Source organism: Ornithorhynchus anatinus, chromosome 12 (assembly GCF_004115215.2).
Source record: "Ornithorhynchus anatinus isolate Pmale09 chromosome 12, mOrnAna1.pri.v4, whole genome shotgun sequence".
NCBI classification, from domain to species: Eukaryota; Metazoa; Chordata; class Mammalia; order Monotremata; family Ornithorhynchidae; genus Ornithorhynchus; species Ornithorhynchus anatinus.
Window position 1 is genome coordinate 58,178,022 of NC_041739.1, and position 15,017 is coordinate 58,193,038.

Genomic DNA, 15,017 nt, shown 5'->3' on the forward strand with positions numbered 1-15,017 from the left:
AAGGAATGGAAGGAAAGTGGGCTGTAGCAGGAGAGGATGATAAATGGGATCTCCGGCGACACAGGCACCGCTGAACCGGTAAACGTATCGCTGAGTTCATTCTTATTTTATAAAGGGAAATCAAACCGTCACGTAGGACTGTTAAGGCAGTAATTTCTTCCGAGAGAAACGACCCTTCGGAGGCTAATAATGGAAATACCGTCAGACTTGATCCTGCACCGGGCACTCTGATTATCGAACGGGTCCCCCCGCACGCAGCCTCATAAAATATGTAACCGACAATACAGAGACCAACGAATGATCGACGCCCACGTTGACAGAGGAGGAGGAAAATTAAAAAAGAAAAGGTGTTACGCACCTTCTGTAACTTTAGGCAGTTCTGCAGAGTTAAAAGGTACGAGAAAAGCATAGGAAAGGAAGCAGAGGATATTAGCTGAGCAGAGAACAAACAGGCTTAATGCTTAAACTGTTTAATGCTTAAAAAGACTTATTAAAGAACCGTCGCTGTGGGCAGGGAAAGTGTTGACCAACTCTGTTGTTCTGCCCTCTCCCAAGCGCAGTACAGTGCTCTGCACGCAGTAAGTGCTCCATAAACATCACCGATTGATCGAAGATTGCCGTCGGAATTGCGCGGCAGTGCCATGTTTAAAGACAACATTAGATTGAACCGTAATGTGCAGTTCCGCAGAGTAAAATGGGTTCCAAAATACACTTTTCTCCTAAAGGATTTTTCTGATGTTGACTGCAAAATGATTTCACTCGTACTTTCCCCTTTTCTTTTGTTCCCTATCAGAATTTTCGGTACAAAGTTTGTGGCTCCCCGAGGAACAATCTCGCACCCAGTCAACACTACGGGGGTCTTACTATTATTCGACCATCTGTGACTTTTCCCAAGGTTAGTTCTGGTCTCCTGGCATGAAGAGCATGTGCTTTAGACGGTGATTTCTTGACGATGGATCGCTCTCCCAAAGCTCCACTGGGGAGCATGGGCAATTATGGGGGTGCATTAGAGGTAGACGCGAGTAAAGGCGTCAGGAGCCGGTTATGTTTTTGGGGTGGAAACAACAAGCCTCAGATTAGATTCTAAAAAGAGGAGCACGCAAGTACCCAAGTCAGAGGAACAATGGGAAAGCTCCAGATGACGACTTCTCCTCTTAAGTGCACTATTCTCTCCACTTTGCATTTCTGGGAATACCTCACAAACCCCACATGCTGTTTCTGCAGGAGGATTGGGGGTGGGAGAAAGTGATTACGACCAGGGACGTGGAATCAATTTCACGTTTCCCAACTCTAAGGGGGAACACGGGATTGTTTCGCTGACCACCTGGCCCCAGGCTGACCACTGGAGTCCCCCCCAACTACTGACCGAAGCAAATATCCTGTGTATCTGGGGACTTGGGATGCGAAGTGATGGAGATGAGTCTTTAAAATAAAAGGTAAGGACAGCGCACGTGAGATCGACTGGCTCTGGGGCGGCTGCTTCTCTCCCCGGAATCTGCGGTCTACTGACACAGACCAGGTTGTTCATTGTGGGCAGGGAATGTGTCTGTTATATTGGACTCTCTCAAGCACTTAGTACAGTGCTCCGCACACAGTAAGCGCTCAACAAATACGATTGACTGTTGAGAGTTGGGCTAAGGGGCACCACGCCTGATGGTGGGAGTGTTCAAAAACGGGCAAGGAAAAGATTTACACTAAAGAGATGTTTAAGATGGCCTTCCCGAGGACAGAAAAAGTCATCTGGGGCAAAGAAAACCTACTGGCATCCCAACAGCATGGACAGCTTCATTTACATGGGACCTCAGTGTGACGGCGAAAAAACCCCAATTCACCCCAGAATCCCTGCCATTTTTGGTCGGGTGAAAACTCCATCCTGGAATCCCGCAGTGGACTGAGAGGCTCCGTGAACAAAAGCTGAAATCCTATTAAAACCATTTCCCCCACCTTTCTTCTGCCCATTAAAAAGTTTGTTTGGGCAGGGAATGTGTCTGTCTAGTGTTATATTGGCCTCAGCCAAGTGCTTAGTTCAGTGCTCTGCACACAGTAAGTGCTCAATGAATTCGACTGACCGATTTAAAGGGTGACACCGGGCCACACGTATTCACGATGCGAATCCCTTCTGGGGCCGGGACTGAATTGTTCACCTTATTGACCCCAGAGCTTAGCGAATGCTCAGCTCACGGTAAGCACGTAGTCGAGATATCATTAGTGTCACTATTGAGCTGGACAACCTGGGGGGGCCAGAGGTAGATGGCGACTGCAGGCCAAAAGAGGAGCCACCACCAAGGGCTAATTCTGAGGAATCTCCAGTTCTCCATCACGGCTTGAGGAGGGAGATGAGAATAGTTCTTTTTTCCCACCCATTTTGACCAAAATAAGCCACAGGATTCAAACTCAACTGGTGTTAATTTGGACTGATTTTCTCCCTCAGTTGACTGCCTTAAATCTGGGGACTAATAAAAGAAATAAATAAACCTGGCCTCGTTTCTATTCTTGAAATCGGCTGCATTAAAGCCTGTTTAGTCAGACCTACCCTGCTCAAAAGATGCGTTCCTAGGAGGCACTATCCTAAATGCACCGACTGCCCTGGGCTAAAATGTCCTGATAGATTCCACGTCCTACTTGATCGGGATAATCGAGATCAAATCTTAAGGACGGCTTCAGGATATCTTCCGGCACACGGGGCTTTTTTTCAGAGGTCCATGTCCCTCAGTTTTTACCTTCCAAGAGCTGGGAGCTGACACTGACAAAGTCGATTTTCTTCCGGAGATATCGCTGGTTCAGTTTCCAGATGCACGAAATGAAGGTGTTCTTTTCGGCGGTGCTGCTGGCCACCCACCTGTAGACTTTTTCAAAATGTAAATCAAACTCGGGGTTCTCCTGCAGAAAAACACACACACACACAAAACACCAACACAGGACCATATGCTTTTGCATTAACACGGCAGAGCCCGAAATACCCCGACCGCTTGGCTCATACCCTTCCCCCCACCTGGGGACTCCCTCTAGTCCATAAGCTTGTGGTGGGCAGGGGATATGCTTGTTTTATTGCTATACTGGTCTCTCCCAAGCACGATCCACTCTCCGCTAGACCACTCCGCTTATCGTCCCCGAAGTCCAACCGTGCACGGGCTGGACTCGCGTTTGCGGAGGCAAAGGGCTCGCCTCGCTGCCAACGCGAACTCTGAGAAAACCAGTTGGCAGCGGCCGCCAAATCTGCTGGGAAATCGGCTCGGAGTTGGGAACTCTTCCCATAATGCCATAAAACGAAGTCGAGTGCTCCAGTGGCAGGGTTCGCACAGATCAATGTGTGATACAAATGGCTGTTAGGTTCGGTATGAAAATTTCATCCTCTCCTCCGCATATATATTTAGCACCCGAATCTCCGAGAGGCCTGCGGAGGAAGAACGGGAAAAAAACCCCCATTACGGCGGGTATCGGGGAGGCGGCAGGAGGAGATGGGGTTCCCCAGGCAGCACCCCAAAGCCCAGGCCTGGCAAAGTCACTGAGGTGACTTAAACCCCTGAAGACTCTGCCACTTGTCTGCTGTGTGACCTTGGGAAAGTCACTTCACTTCTCTGGGTCTCAGTTCCCCCAACTGTGAAATGGGGATTAAGACTGTGAACAACCCGATTAGCTTGCATCTAATACAGCTAATGCATCTGATAACTATAATTTACCTCTTTATATATATTTATTAAATTTACATTCATGTCTGTGTCCCCCTCTAGACCATGAGCTCGTTGTGGGCAGGAATGGGTCTGTGTGTTGTTATGCTGTATTCTCCCAAGCGCTTAAGTCCAGTGGTTTGCACACAGTAAGTGCTCAATAAATACAACTGAATGAATGAATATCAATCCCAGGGCTGAGTACAGGGCCTGGCCCATAGTAAACACTTAAGAAATCCAAGCGCTCAGTACAGTGCTCTGCACACAGTAAGCGCTCAAAAACTATGATTAAATGAACAAAACTATAAAAAAAATTTTTTTTTTAAAAAAAGGTACCCATTCCAAAATGGAAATTAGGAATCTAAGGCTGGGGGGCACACTATCTAAACCTTGGCAGTGGCAGACCTGTTTATTTTGAATTTAACTGGTCAAACATGCTGCTGGCATTCCCTTGTTTTAGTGGGTTGGGGTTGGTTGGTGGTTGTTACTTTTTCTTTTGAAACTTCAACACCGTTCCCGAACTTTTGTCAAAACGGCAGGTCTCTTGACAGCTCCACCGCAACCCATCTCAGCCGACTGGGACCAAGGGGATCTGCTCCCAGCCCCTACCGCGGCTCCGCAGCCCGGAAGACCAGGAGGGTGCAAATTACACTGAGGCTCTGAGGGCTGCCTTTTCTCCCCAAAGGACGACATTCTCCCACCACTTCCTGACTGGCCCAGGAGTCTACCCAGTGGCAGCCACTCCAGCCCCAGGATGTATTATTGCTTTATTGTACTCCCCCAAACCCTTAGTACAATGCTTTGCTCAAGAAATACGGCTTGAATGAACCAACTTGGACTCCGGGCAGAGACCTGAAGGAGGCCGACGGCTCATCTGAGGCGGAAGGGTGGGACATTCTACATCTGAGGATCCCCTCCCTCACCCCGTTCGGATGCATCCCCCGCTGCGCCCACAGCTGCATTAGTGCCGGTGGGCCACCAGACAGAGAGGCTGCTGTGTGACCTTGGATGAGTCACTTCTCTGTGCCTCGGTTACCTCATCTGTGAAGTGGGGATTGAGACTGGGAGAGTGGGAGTCCAACACGTTTACCTTTTATCTCCCCCACCGCCAGGCACATAGTAAGCTCTTAAAAACACAATTATCATTAGGAGAATCAGACTTGGGCAGGGATGTGGCCTGGAGTCCAGGAATCTTCTTTCTAGAATGGGTGACGCTCGCTGAACACGGGCCCGACAGCCCGCTCGCCCCGCCCCAACAATTCAAACCTACTTTGACAGCATCTTTGGCATCCACCACAGCCAGGTCCCTGAGGGCCCACGCGATCTGCCTCTTGTAGAAATCGCCCTTGTCCGATTTCTTCACCTTCACCACGTTCACCTGCACTGGACGCTCGGTCGTCACTGTTGAGGAAGAGGCAGAATCTGTTTCAGCGGGTTCTCTGTTCCCGTTCCCTCGGGAGAGCGGGGCCCAGGCCCTGCCCCGGCCCTTATTCCTCCAAGGACCCTTTTTTTTAAATAATGGTATTTGTTAAGCATTTACTATGTGCCAGGCACTGCTGGGGTGGATACAAAGTCAGGTTGGACAAAGTCCCTGTCCCACATGGGGTTGCCAGTCTAAGTTTTTCCCTCTGCCCTTCCCGTGTCTCCTCGGCCAGATGCCACCTGTCAGCCCATCCCAACCTCCGGCCTCGGCCTCTACCCCGGCCTCCCTGGTACCTTTGGGCTTTCCCAGCTTAGTCTGGGACCGTGAGGCTCAACGACTGCAGTTTCTAAGCCCTTGTGGAACGAAACAATCTAAACCAACCCAAAATTTACAGCGCCGGGGATGGACATCACTATCGAAGTCACTAAAATTTCTCTGGATCAGCCCAAGCCAGGAGGAGAGAGTAATAAAATTATTCTACCTGATCCACCTCGAGAATGAAGAGACTTAAAAGGAAGACTAATCCCCTAAAATACCCACCACCCACCAGCCCCTCCATCCTATTCCAAAAGAATATTTTCCCTCACCCAGCTTACCCACCTGTTGCACATAAAAAGCAGTTTTTCTTCTTCTTGCCAGCTTTGCAGACATTCACGATGCTCAGTAAACGTTCATCATTTGGGGTAAAAATATCCCTTTGTAAGGCGTGCTTGATGGCGGTCATTTTTTCTCAACTGAAAAATGCAAGGATTCGGCAGAATTCAGTAAGCAATCTCCAGTCTAGGGTTGGGAAGAAAGTAAACAGTAGATGATTCCTCCATTACCATTTTGTTTCTGAGGACTTTTTAGTTTTAAAACGATGCTTTAAAGCCTTAGTCTAATCTCTAGATTAGAGGAGCAAATTTGGGAAGCATCATGGCGAATGGATAAAGCACAGGGCTGGGAGTCGGAAGGACCCGGTTTCTAATCCCGGATCCACCACTTGTCTGCTGTGTGGCCTTGGGCAAGTCCCTTCATTTCCCTGGGCCTCAATTCCCTCATCTGTAAAATGGGGATTAAGACTGTGAGCCCCATGTGGGACAGAGATTGTGGCCAACCTGATTAGCATGTCTCCACCCCAGCGCCTAGAACAGTGCTTGACACCTAGTAAGCGCTTAACAAATATGATTATTATTATTATGATTAAATTAGCACTTTCAGTTTAGTAATATAGTAGAGCTTGTCCTTAATTTACTTGAATGACTTAAACCCAAGAGTTTAGTAGAGTGCTTTGCCCACATTCAGTGCTTAATAAATGTCACTGATCAACTCACTGATTAATATAAGCAGGTACTCAATAAATGCCACTGACTGCCTGGTATTTAAGACTTTTTTTTAATTATAACTTGCACCCCTGCCCTTCTTACTATCCCGACTGCCCTCCGCAAAGCAGGGCAGATAATATCCGATGCTTTGGATCTTTTAAATTGAACTACAATTTCAATTTAAGGTCTTGTCCTGCAACCTCTGTAGTAATAAGAATGGCATTTATTAAGCACTTACTATGGGCCAAGCACTATGCTAAATGCTAACTAAAACTGTAGTACAATTGGACCTAGAGATGTCTGAAGAGAAATTACAAGAAACAATGAAACCATTTTATTAAGAGTTACAGAGGTTGGGGACTGGAGAAAAACAGGCAACAATACGGATGCTTCTCGTGTGAAATAAGTTGTTTATTATTCAAAAAGCCGGTTGTTTTTGGTGAGGATTATTTTCTTCCTCCATAAAAAAGCCAAGTATCCCTCAAGTGGCTGTAATGAATCTGGTTAACTGAAATGCTCCCTTTGCAATAAATTCAGAGGTAGGTTTCAATTGAAGAGTGATAATAGAAATGATAATAATAGCAACTGAGGGCTTACTAAGTGCCAAGCACTGTACTAAGCACTGGGATGGACACAATACATCCAGGTCATACACGGTCCCTGTCCCACGTGGGATCACTGTATACGGTGGGGAGAGAGGAGGCATTTAAACCACACTTTACTGATGACTAAACTGAAGCCTAGAGAAATTAAGTGACTTGTCCAAGGTCCCACAGCAAACAGGCGGCAGAGCCGTGATTAAAACCCAGGACTCCAGACTCCTAGTTCTGTGCTCTTGCCACCAAGCCATGCCGCTTCTTGTAAACAGAGCAAATAAATGATGATTCAAGTGGCCACAGAATTCACCGAGAGAACACACCAAAACGTAGGGCCCCTTTAAAATCTATACTGTGCACCGTCCAAAAACAAAAACACGGAATAGAGTTCGATCGAGCGACAGGACAGTGCTCTCGGTAGAGAAGAGCGATGGCATTGGGGCTGACCAGAGATTTAAACCATTTCATTTTCATCAAAGCCACCCAGCCTCAAACATAGCCCAAAGGCTGGGCACCATTCCATACTGCGTACGTACCAGGTACACCATGTGTACGACGGCGCACCCGTAACGTACCACGGTGATAACCATCAGTGGTTTTTACAGAGTGTTTACTGGGTGCACAGCACTGTACTAAGCACTTGGGAGAGTATAATACAATTAACAGTGACATTCCCAGTCCACAGTGAGCTTACAGTCCGGAGACAGGCCACATAGGGCAGTAGGTTCAAAAGTAATTTACCAGCAAGACTGCAAAACAGGAATTGGGAGTGACTTGGCCTCTGAGGGTTAAGCTTTTGTTTTATGGTATTTGTTCAGCGCTTACTAAAATGATTATGGAATTTGTTAAGCGCTTACTACGTGCCAGGCTGGGGTGGATACGAACAAATCAGGTTGGACACAGTCCCTATCCCAAGTGGAGCTCACAGTCTCGATCTCCATCTTACAGATGAGGGAACTGAGGCCCAGGGAAGTGAAGTGACCCATCCAGGGTGACACAGCGGTCAAGTGGCAGAACCGGGATTAGAACCCATGGCCTCGTGACGCCCGCTGTTCTCAATCTATGTCAAGCACTGTTCTAGCGCTGGGGTTGGTACAGGTTCATCAGGTCGGACATATCCCTGCCCCTCCTAGTCTAAACAGGAGGGAGAATGAGTATTAACACCCTGCTTTACAGTTGAGGAAAGTGAGGCACAGAGAAGTGACTTACAAGGCAGGCAAGTGGCAGAGCGGGGATTAGAACCCAGGTCCTCTGACTCCCAGGCCCAGGAGCTTTCCACTAGGCCACGCTGCTTCCAAATAACTTCCAATCAGGCCTACACTAATCAACTTGCAAAAGCGGTCAGCTGTCCCCAGCCCAAGTCCCCAAGCACGCAGCGCTGGCTCAGAAAACATGGATCTCACAGGAACAAAAGCATTTCACTTTCACAAGCTAATTTCTGAATGTCTCTCTGTGCTAGGGTGGAGAGGAAAAGAAGGGTGAAAGAGCAGAAAATAAATCCTCACAGCTGGACCCAGATTCTGAGATTCAATTGTCTCCGCAAATGAATTTCCCAAGAATGCTAGGAAAGGTTAGGACTCCTTTTCTTTTTTTCTCTCTCCCCACTGTAATAATCAAAAACAGTTCACGAATGAGCCAACTGAATTCCCTTTTTTCAAATGGCATTCATTTAGCACTTACTAAGTGCCAGCTATGTACTAAACGCTGGGGTAGAAACAAGCAAATCAGGTTGGACATAGTCCATGTCGCACGTGGGGCTCACAGTCCTAATTTCCAATTTTACAGATGAGGTGACTGAGGCCCAGAGACTTTAAGTGACTTGCCTGAGGTGACCCAGCACAAGAGAGGCAGAGCTGGGATTAGAACCCAACTCCTTCTGACTCCCAAGCCTGTGCTCTTTCTACTAGGCCCATGCTGCTTCCCATTTGGAAATTTACGCAAAACCAGACAAAGGGTACTTCTATAATAAAGTGCTTTTCTATGTCTACAATTTTTCTTAACACTTACGTGCCGCAGGCCAGCAATGACAGGAGGTGGGGAGCAAGGCTTTCTAAAACCCAGGGGCCACTGTTACTGACTCACCATCATTAGATCCAAACACAGAGTTCACCCTGAGAGTTTGGGCGGAAACCTCATCACGAAAGGGGTAGTTGTGGACATACATGTGGTCGAGCTCTGCTTCAAGAGGCAGATGCTTTCAAAAGGTCAGCAATTCCATTCTCGGAATGATTAGCCAAATGACACAGCCACACTTCTGACCCAATAGCTTCCCCTAACTGTAATTTCTTTTAACTTGTGCCTCCCCAACAAAATTCTAGGTTCGTCGTGAAGAGGGAACAGGGGAGAGGAAAAGGAGGGGAGGAGAAAAAGGAGAGGAGAAGGAGGGGAAGGAAGAGGGGAGGAGAAAGAGGGAAAGCAAGAGGGGAAGAGAAAGAGGAGGGAAAAAGGAGGGGAAGGAAGAAGGCAGGAGAAAGAGGAGAGAAAAGGAGGAGAGAAGGAAGGGAAAGGAAGAGGGGAGGATAAAGAGGAGAGGAAAAAGAGGGGAGAAGGAGGGGAAGGAAGAGGGGAGGAGAAAGAGGAGAAGAAAAGGAGGGGAGAAGGAAGAGGGGAGGGGAAAGAGGAGAGAAAAAGGAGGGGAAGGAAGAGGGGAGGAGAAAGAGGAGAGAAAAGGAGGGGAGAAGGAGGGGAAGGTAGGGGGAGGAGAAAGAGGAGAGGAAAAGGAGGGGAGAAGGAGGGGAAAGAAGAGGGGAGGAGAAAGAGAAGAGGAAAAGGAGGGGAGAAAGAGGGGAGGAGGAGGAGGGGAAAAGGAGGGGAAGGAAGAGGGGAGGAGAAAGAGAGGAAAAGGAGGGAAAGGAAGAGGGGAGGAGAAAGAGGAGAGGAAAAGGAGGGGAGAGTTATGTTGGACTCTCCCGAGTGCTCAGTTCAGTGCTCAGCTGACAATAAGTGTCCAAGAAATGATACATTAATTTTGTTTATGGAATCTGTGAAGCGCTTACGGTGGATGAGGCACTGTACTAAACTCTGGGGGAGACACCAGCTTATCAAGTGGGACAAAGTCCCTGTCCCACATGGGACTCACAGACTTAATCCCCATTTTACAGAAGTGGCTTGCCCGAGGTTACCAGCAGACAATAATAATAATAATGGTATTGGTTAAGCGCTTACTGTGTGCCCAGCACTGTTCTAAGCACTAGGGTGGAGAGATTAATTCAATAGCATTTATTGAGCGATTACTATGTGCAGAGCACTGTACTAAGCGCTTGGAATGTACAGCGCAAGAGAAGCAGTGTGGCTCAGTGGAAAGAGCCCGGGCTTGGGAGTCAGAGGTCATGGGTTCGAATCCCCGCTCTGCCACTTCTCAGCCGTGTGATTCCGGGCAAGTCACTTCTTGGTGCCTCAGTGACCTCATCTGTAAAATGGGGATGAAGACGGTGAGCCTCACGGGGGACAACCTGATGACCCTGTCTCTCCCCCAGCGCTTGGAACAGTGCTCTGCACATAGTAAGCGCTTAACAAATACCAACGTTATTATTATCATTACCAAAATAGGGTAATAAATAACATATAGAAATGAGCACAGTGCGGAGGGGAAGGGGGAGCAGAGGGATGAATCTGGGAAGGCCTCCAGGAGGAGGCGAGCTCCCCCGTCCCCTTCCATCCCCATGTACAACATTAGAAAAGCAGCGTGGCTCAGTGGCAAGAGAACGGGCTTTGGAGTCAGAGGTCATGGGTTCGAATCCCGGCTCTGCCACTTGTCAGCTGGGTGACTGTGGGCAAGTCACTTCACTTCTCTGTGCCTCAGTTCCCTCATCTGTCAAATGGGGCTGAAGACGGTGAGCCTCACGGGGGACAACCTGACGACCCTGTATCTCTCCCAGCGCTTAGAACAGTGCTCTGCACATAATAAGCGCTTAAGAAATACCAATATCATTATTATTATTATCATCCCCATTTTCCGGTGGAGGTAGGTTGAGGCCCAGGGGAGGGAAGTGGCTTGGCCCAGATCGGTCTCTCTCGGCCGTCCGTTCCTAGCGCTTAGGCCAGGGCTCCGCACCCGGGAAGCGCTCCAGAAATGCCATCGAAGGAATGAATGAGTGAGTGAGTGAATGAATGAATGAATGAAGGGGGATGGGGAGGGAAAAGGAGGGGTCCGGGCGGGAAGGCCTCCTGGAGGAGGTGTGGGGGGGGGGGTGATGATCGGGGCGGCCTCCTTACCGCGGGGTCAGGGGTCAAGGGCCTGGGCCGGGATCTGGGCCGCCGAGGAGGCTTCTGGGAGCGGCCGGAGCAGGAGCCGGGCAAGAAGCCGGGCAAGAAGCCGGGCAAGAAGCCGGGCGGCCCGCCGGAAGCCGCCCGACGTGACCACGGACGCCCGCCCCCCCGCCCGCACATACGTCACCGGAAGTCCCCCGCCCGGGGGGAAGGGGGCGGGGGGAAGAGAGCAGGGAGGGGGGAGAGGGGGAGGGAAGAGAATGAGGAGAGGGAAAGGGGGGAGCAAGAGGGGAGGAGGAAGAGGAGAGGAGAAGGAGGGGAGGAAGAGGGGAGGGGGAAAGGAGGGGAGGGGAAAGAGGAGAGGAAAAGGAGGGGAAGGAAGAGGGGAGGGGGGAAAGGAGAGGAAAAGGAGGGGAAGGAAGAGGGGAGGAGAAAGAGGAGAGGAAAAGGAGGGGAAGGAAGAGGGGAGGAGAAAAAGAAGGGGAAGGAAGGGGGAGAAAAGGGGGAAGGAAGAGGGGAGGGGGGAAAGGAAAGGAAAAAGAGGGGAAGGAAGTGGGGAGGAGAAAAAGGAGGGGAAGGAAGGGGGAGGAGAAAGAGGAGAGGAAAAGGAGGGGAGGAGAAAGAGGAGAGGAAAAGGAGGGCAAGGAAGAGGGAGGAGAAAAGGAGGTGAAAAGGAGGGGAAGGAAGAGGGGAGGAGAAAGAGGAGAGAAAAGGGGGAGAAGAATAAGGAGGGCAAGGAAGAGGGGAGGAGAAAAAGGAGGGGAAAAGGAGGGGAAGGAAGAGGGGAGGAGAAAGGAAAAGAAAAAGGAGGGGAGAAGAAAAAGGGGAAGGGAGAGGGGAGGAGAAAAAGGAGGGGAAGGAAGAGGGGAGGAAAGTAGGGGAAGAGAAAAAGGAGGGGAAGAGGGGAGGGGAGGAGGAAGGGAAAAGGAGGGAGGAGGAAGAGGAGGGAGAAGGATGAGGGGATTTGCTCCCCTGACTTGCCCTGACTAGCTCCCATTGCTCTTTCTCGCACCCCCAGCACTTATGTCGGTATCTGTCATTTTATTTATTTGTATTGATGTCTGATCTCCCCCCCACCCCCCAACTCTGGACTGTGAGCTCGTTGTGGGCAGGGATTGTCATGGCCTAATAGAGAAGCGGCATGGCCTAGTGGCAAGAGCCCGGGCTCGGGAGTCAGAGCCCCTGGTTCTAATCCCGGCTCCGCCACTTGTCTGCCGTGTGACCTTGGACTTCTCTGTGCCTCAGTTACCTCATCTGTAAAATGAGGATTAAGCCTGTGAGTCCCATCTGGAACAACCTGATTAGCATATATCTACCCCAGTGCTTAGAACAGTGCTTGGCACATAGTAAGTGCTTAACAAATACCATAATTCTTATTGATTTTTATTTTCATGATCATTATTCCCTCATCAGTACAGTGAGGATTAAGATTGTGAGCTCCATGTGGGACAGGGACTGCGTCCAACCTGATTAGCTTGTATCTACCCCAGCGCTTAGAACAGTGCTCGACACATAGTAAGAGCTTAAAAAATACCAACAGCATTATCCTTACAGTTTACATCATCCCGCTCCCAAACTGGCCCAGGCAACTAGATGAAGTTTCCCCAATTCCCAATCAGCATTCTATCAAATGTGTGTAGTGTGAACGTGTGCCCTGGCAGGACAGAGTGTAGCTTTATTGTCCCACATTCTGCTTTTATTGTCCAAGAAGACCTTCTTCAGTCCTTCAGTTCTTGCTTATACTTCCAATTCTTAGCATTGTTTCCCTCAAATATTCCCCGTTTCCTTTCCTCTCTTTCTGTGTTTGTTTCAGGAAAGGAAGAAAAGCATTTCCAGAGATGCCAGACTCTTTCAAGTCACTTAGTAAGACAGGGTGACTTCTCTGAATAAATGCAAAGTGGGAGGGAGACGGGGGAAAGAGAGAGGCAGAGGGAGAAACAGAGAAAAATAATTAGTTTTCTCTCAACAAAAGAGAGAGACAAATGGAACTTTGGGTCGGAGTATTTGCTACTTGTGAGGTTGTCGGGAAAGCAATTAAAACATAGTGAATTTGGTAGGTAATATTTACCTTGGGTTTTGAACGCTGCAGTATTTTCCAACTTCTCCAAAATAAAAAAGAATCAATAGATATTCGACATCCGTATTTGATATAATGGCATTTATTGAGAGCTTATCGTGCGCAGTGCTCTGTATTAAACATTTAGGAGAGTACAGTAGGGTAGAGTTGGTAGACGCCATCCCAGCCCTCAAGGAGCTTACAATCTAGTGGAAAGCCACGGGAGTGGATTATCCGTAAGAGAGAGCGGGAGTAGAGAGGAGAATGGAGGGCCAACAGGAGGTGAGGGACGGTGGGTGTCTGAAGGCCAGAGATGCCCCTGTCAGCCAACGAGAAGATTATGGGGGTTCGCTCATCTAGGTCTGCCTCTAAATCAATCAACCGTGTTTCTTGAGCACTTAGTGTGTGCAGAACACTGTATTAAGCGATTGGAAGAGCATGGTATAACAGGGTGGGCACGTTCCCTGCCCACAGCGAGCTTACAGTCTAGAGGGGGAGACGGATATTAATATCAATCAATCAGTGGTATCTCTTGAGTGCTTACTATGTGAGGAGCACTGTACTAAGCAGTTGGGAGAGTACAGCAGAATTAGCAGACACGCCCCCCCTGCCCATAGAGAGCTTACAGTGTAGAGGGCTGTAATTAACCCTGTAAATAAACCAACACTCCCACACTTTCCCTGGCAGGGAACTTCCCCAACCTCCATCAAACTCGTCAGGCCACAACTTTCCCCATCTTCAAAGTCCTCCTTAAAAAAAAAAGATCCACCCTCTCCTGGAAGCCTTCCCTGATTCACCCACACCACCTTAGGCACCCTTTAGCATGTTTATATTTATTTGTATATTCACTTATGTATTGGGTTATTCCATCCAGATCTACCTACACTCCTACCCGTAAGATCTCGGTTCTTCCTCCTGTCACTAGCATGTATATGTTTATATTTATTTAATAATAATAATAATGTTGATATTTGTTAAGCGCTTACTATGTGCCGAGCACTGTTCTAAGCGCTGGGGTAGACACAGGGGAATCAGACTGTCCCACATGGGGCTCACAATCTTAATCCCCATTTTACAGATGAGGTAACTGAGGCACAGAGAAGTTAAGTGACTTGCCTTATCTGGTTCATCCATCCAGAGCTACCTGCACTCCCACCTGTCAGTCCTTGGTTCTTTTCCCTCCAACTAGCACTTACATGTTTTTTATTTATTTGTAAATTTAATTATCCGGTTATTCCATCCAGCTCTACTTATACTTCTGCCTGGAAGACCTTAGTTCTTCTTCCTCTCGCTATTTCTAAATCATCATTTTAATCTGCCTGTCTCCCCTAGTAGATGATGTGCTCCTTGAGGGTAGGGACTGTGTTTTTAAAAATAAAAATAGGTTAATTTTTTTTAAAAAAACAAACCTCCAAAGACTTTAGTCCAATGTTCTGCACTCAGGAGCCCCTCAATAAATACTACTGATTGATTGATTCGATTGGGTCCTTCACCCAGATACTAGTAGTCTGTGCTGGGCACCATCCTTCCACCAAATGATAGTGATTAAAGAATAATAATAATAATGATGGCATTTGTTAAGCACTTACTATGTGCAAAGCACTGTTCTAAGTGCTGGGGAGGATGCAAGGAGATCAGGTTGTCCTACGTGGGGTGCACAGTCTTCATCCCCATTTTACAGTTGAGGGAACTGAGGCACAGAGAAGTGAAGTGACTTGCCCAAAGTCACAGAGCTGACAAACGGCGGAGCTGGGATTTGAA

The 15,017-nt window shown here is 48.4% G+C and overlaps 1 protein-coding gene across 9 annotated transcripts in view; it reads right to left on the reverse strand.

Annotated features, from left to right (window-relative positions):
- Positions 1–11,310, reverse strand: part of EXOC1 (exocyst complex component 1) — a 50,713-nt gene extending 39,403 nt beyond the window's left edge. For 4 of the 9 annotated variants that reach the window (XM_029076625.1, XM_029076623.1, XM_029076622.1 and 1 more), the window contains exons 1-5: positions 11,207–11,310; positions 5,692–5,825; positions 4,939–5,069; positions 2,721–2,880; positions 359–379 (exon numbers count right to left, since the gene is read on the reverse strand). In XM_029076625.1, coding sequence (XP_028932458.1) covers positions 359–379; positions 2,721–2,880; positions 4,939–5,069; positions 5,692–5,815 — 436 coding nt within the window. In that variant the 5' untranslated portion in view covers positions 5,816–5,825; positions 11,207–11,310. Of the gene's footprint in view, positions 1–358; positions 380–2,720; positions 2,881–4,938; positions 5,070–5,691; positions 5,872–9,073; positions 9,377–11,206 lie in introns of those variants that run through there. The other 5 variants (XM_029076626.1, XM_029076624.1, XM_029076621.1 and 2 more) reach the window with 3 other exon arrangements.
- Between the last annotated feature and the right edge of the window lie 3,707 nt (positions 11,311–15,017).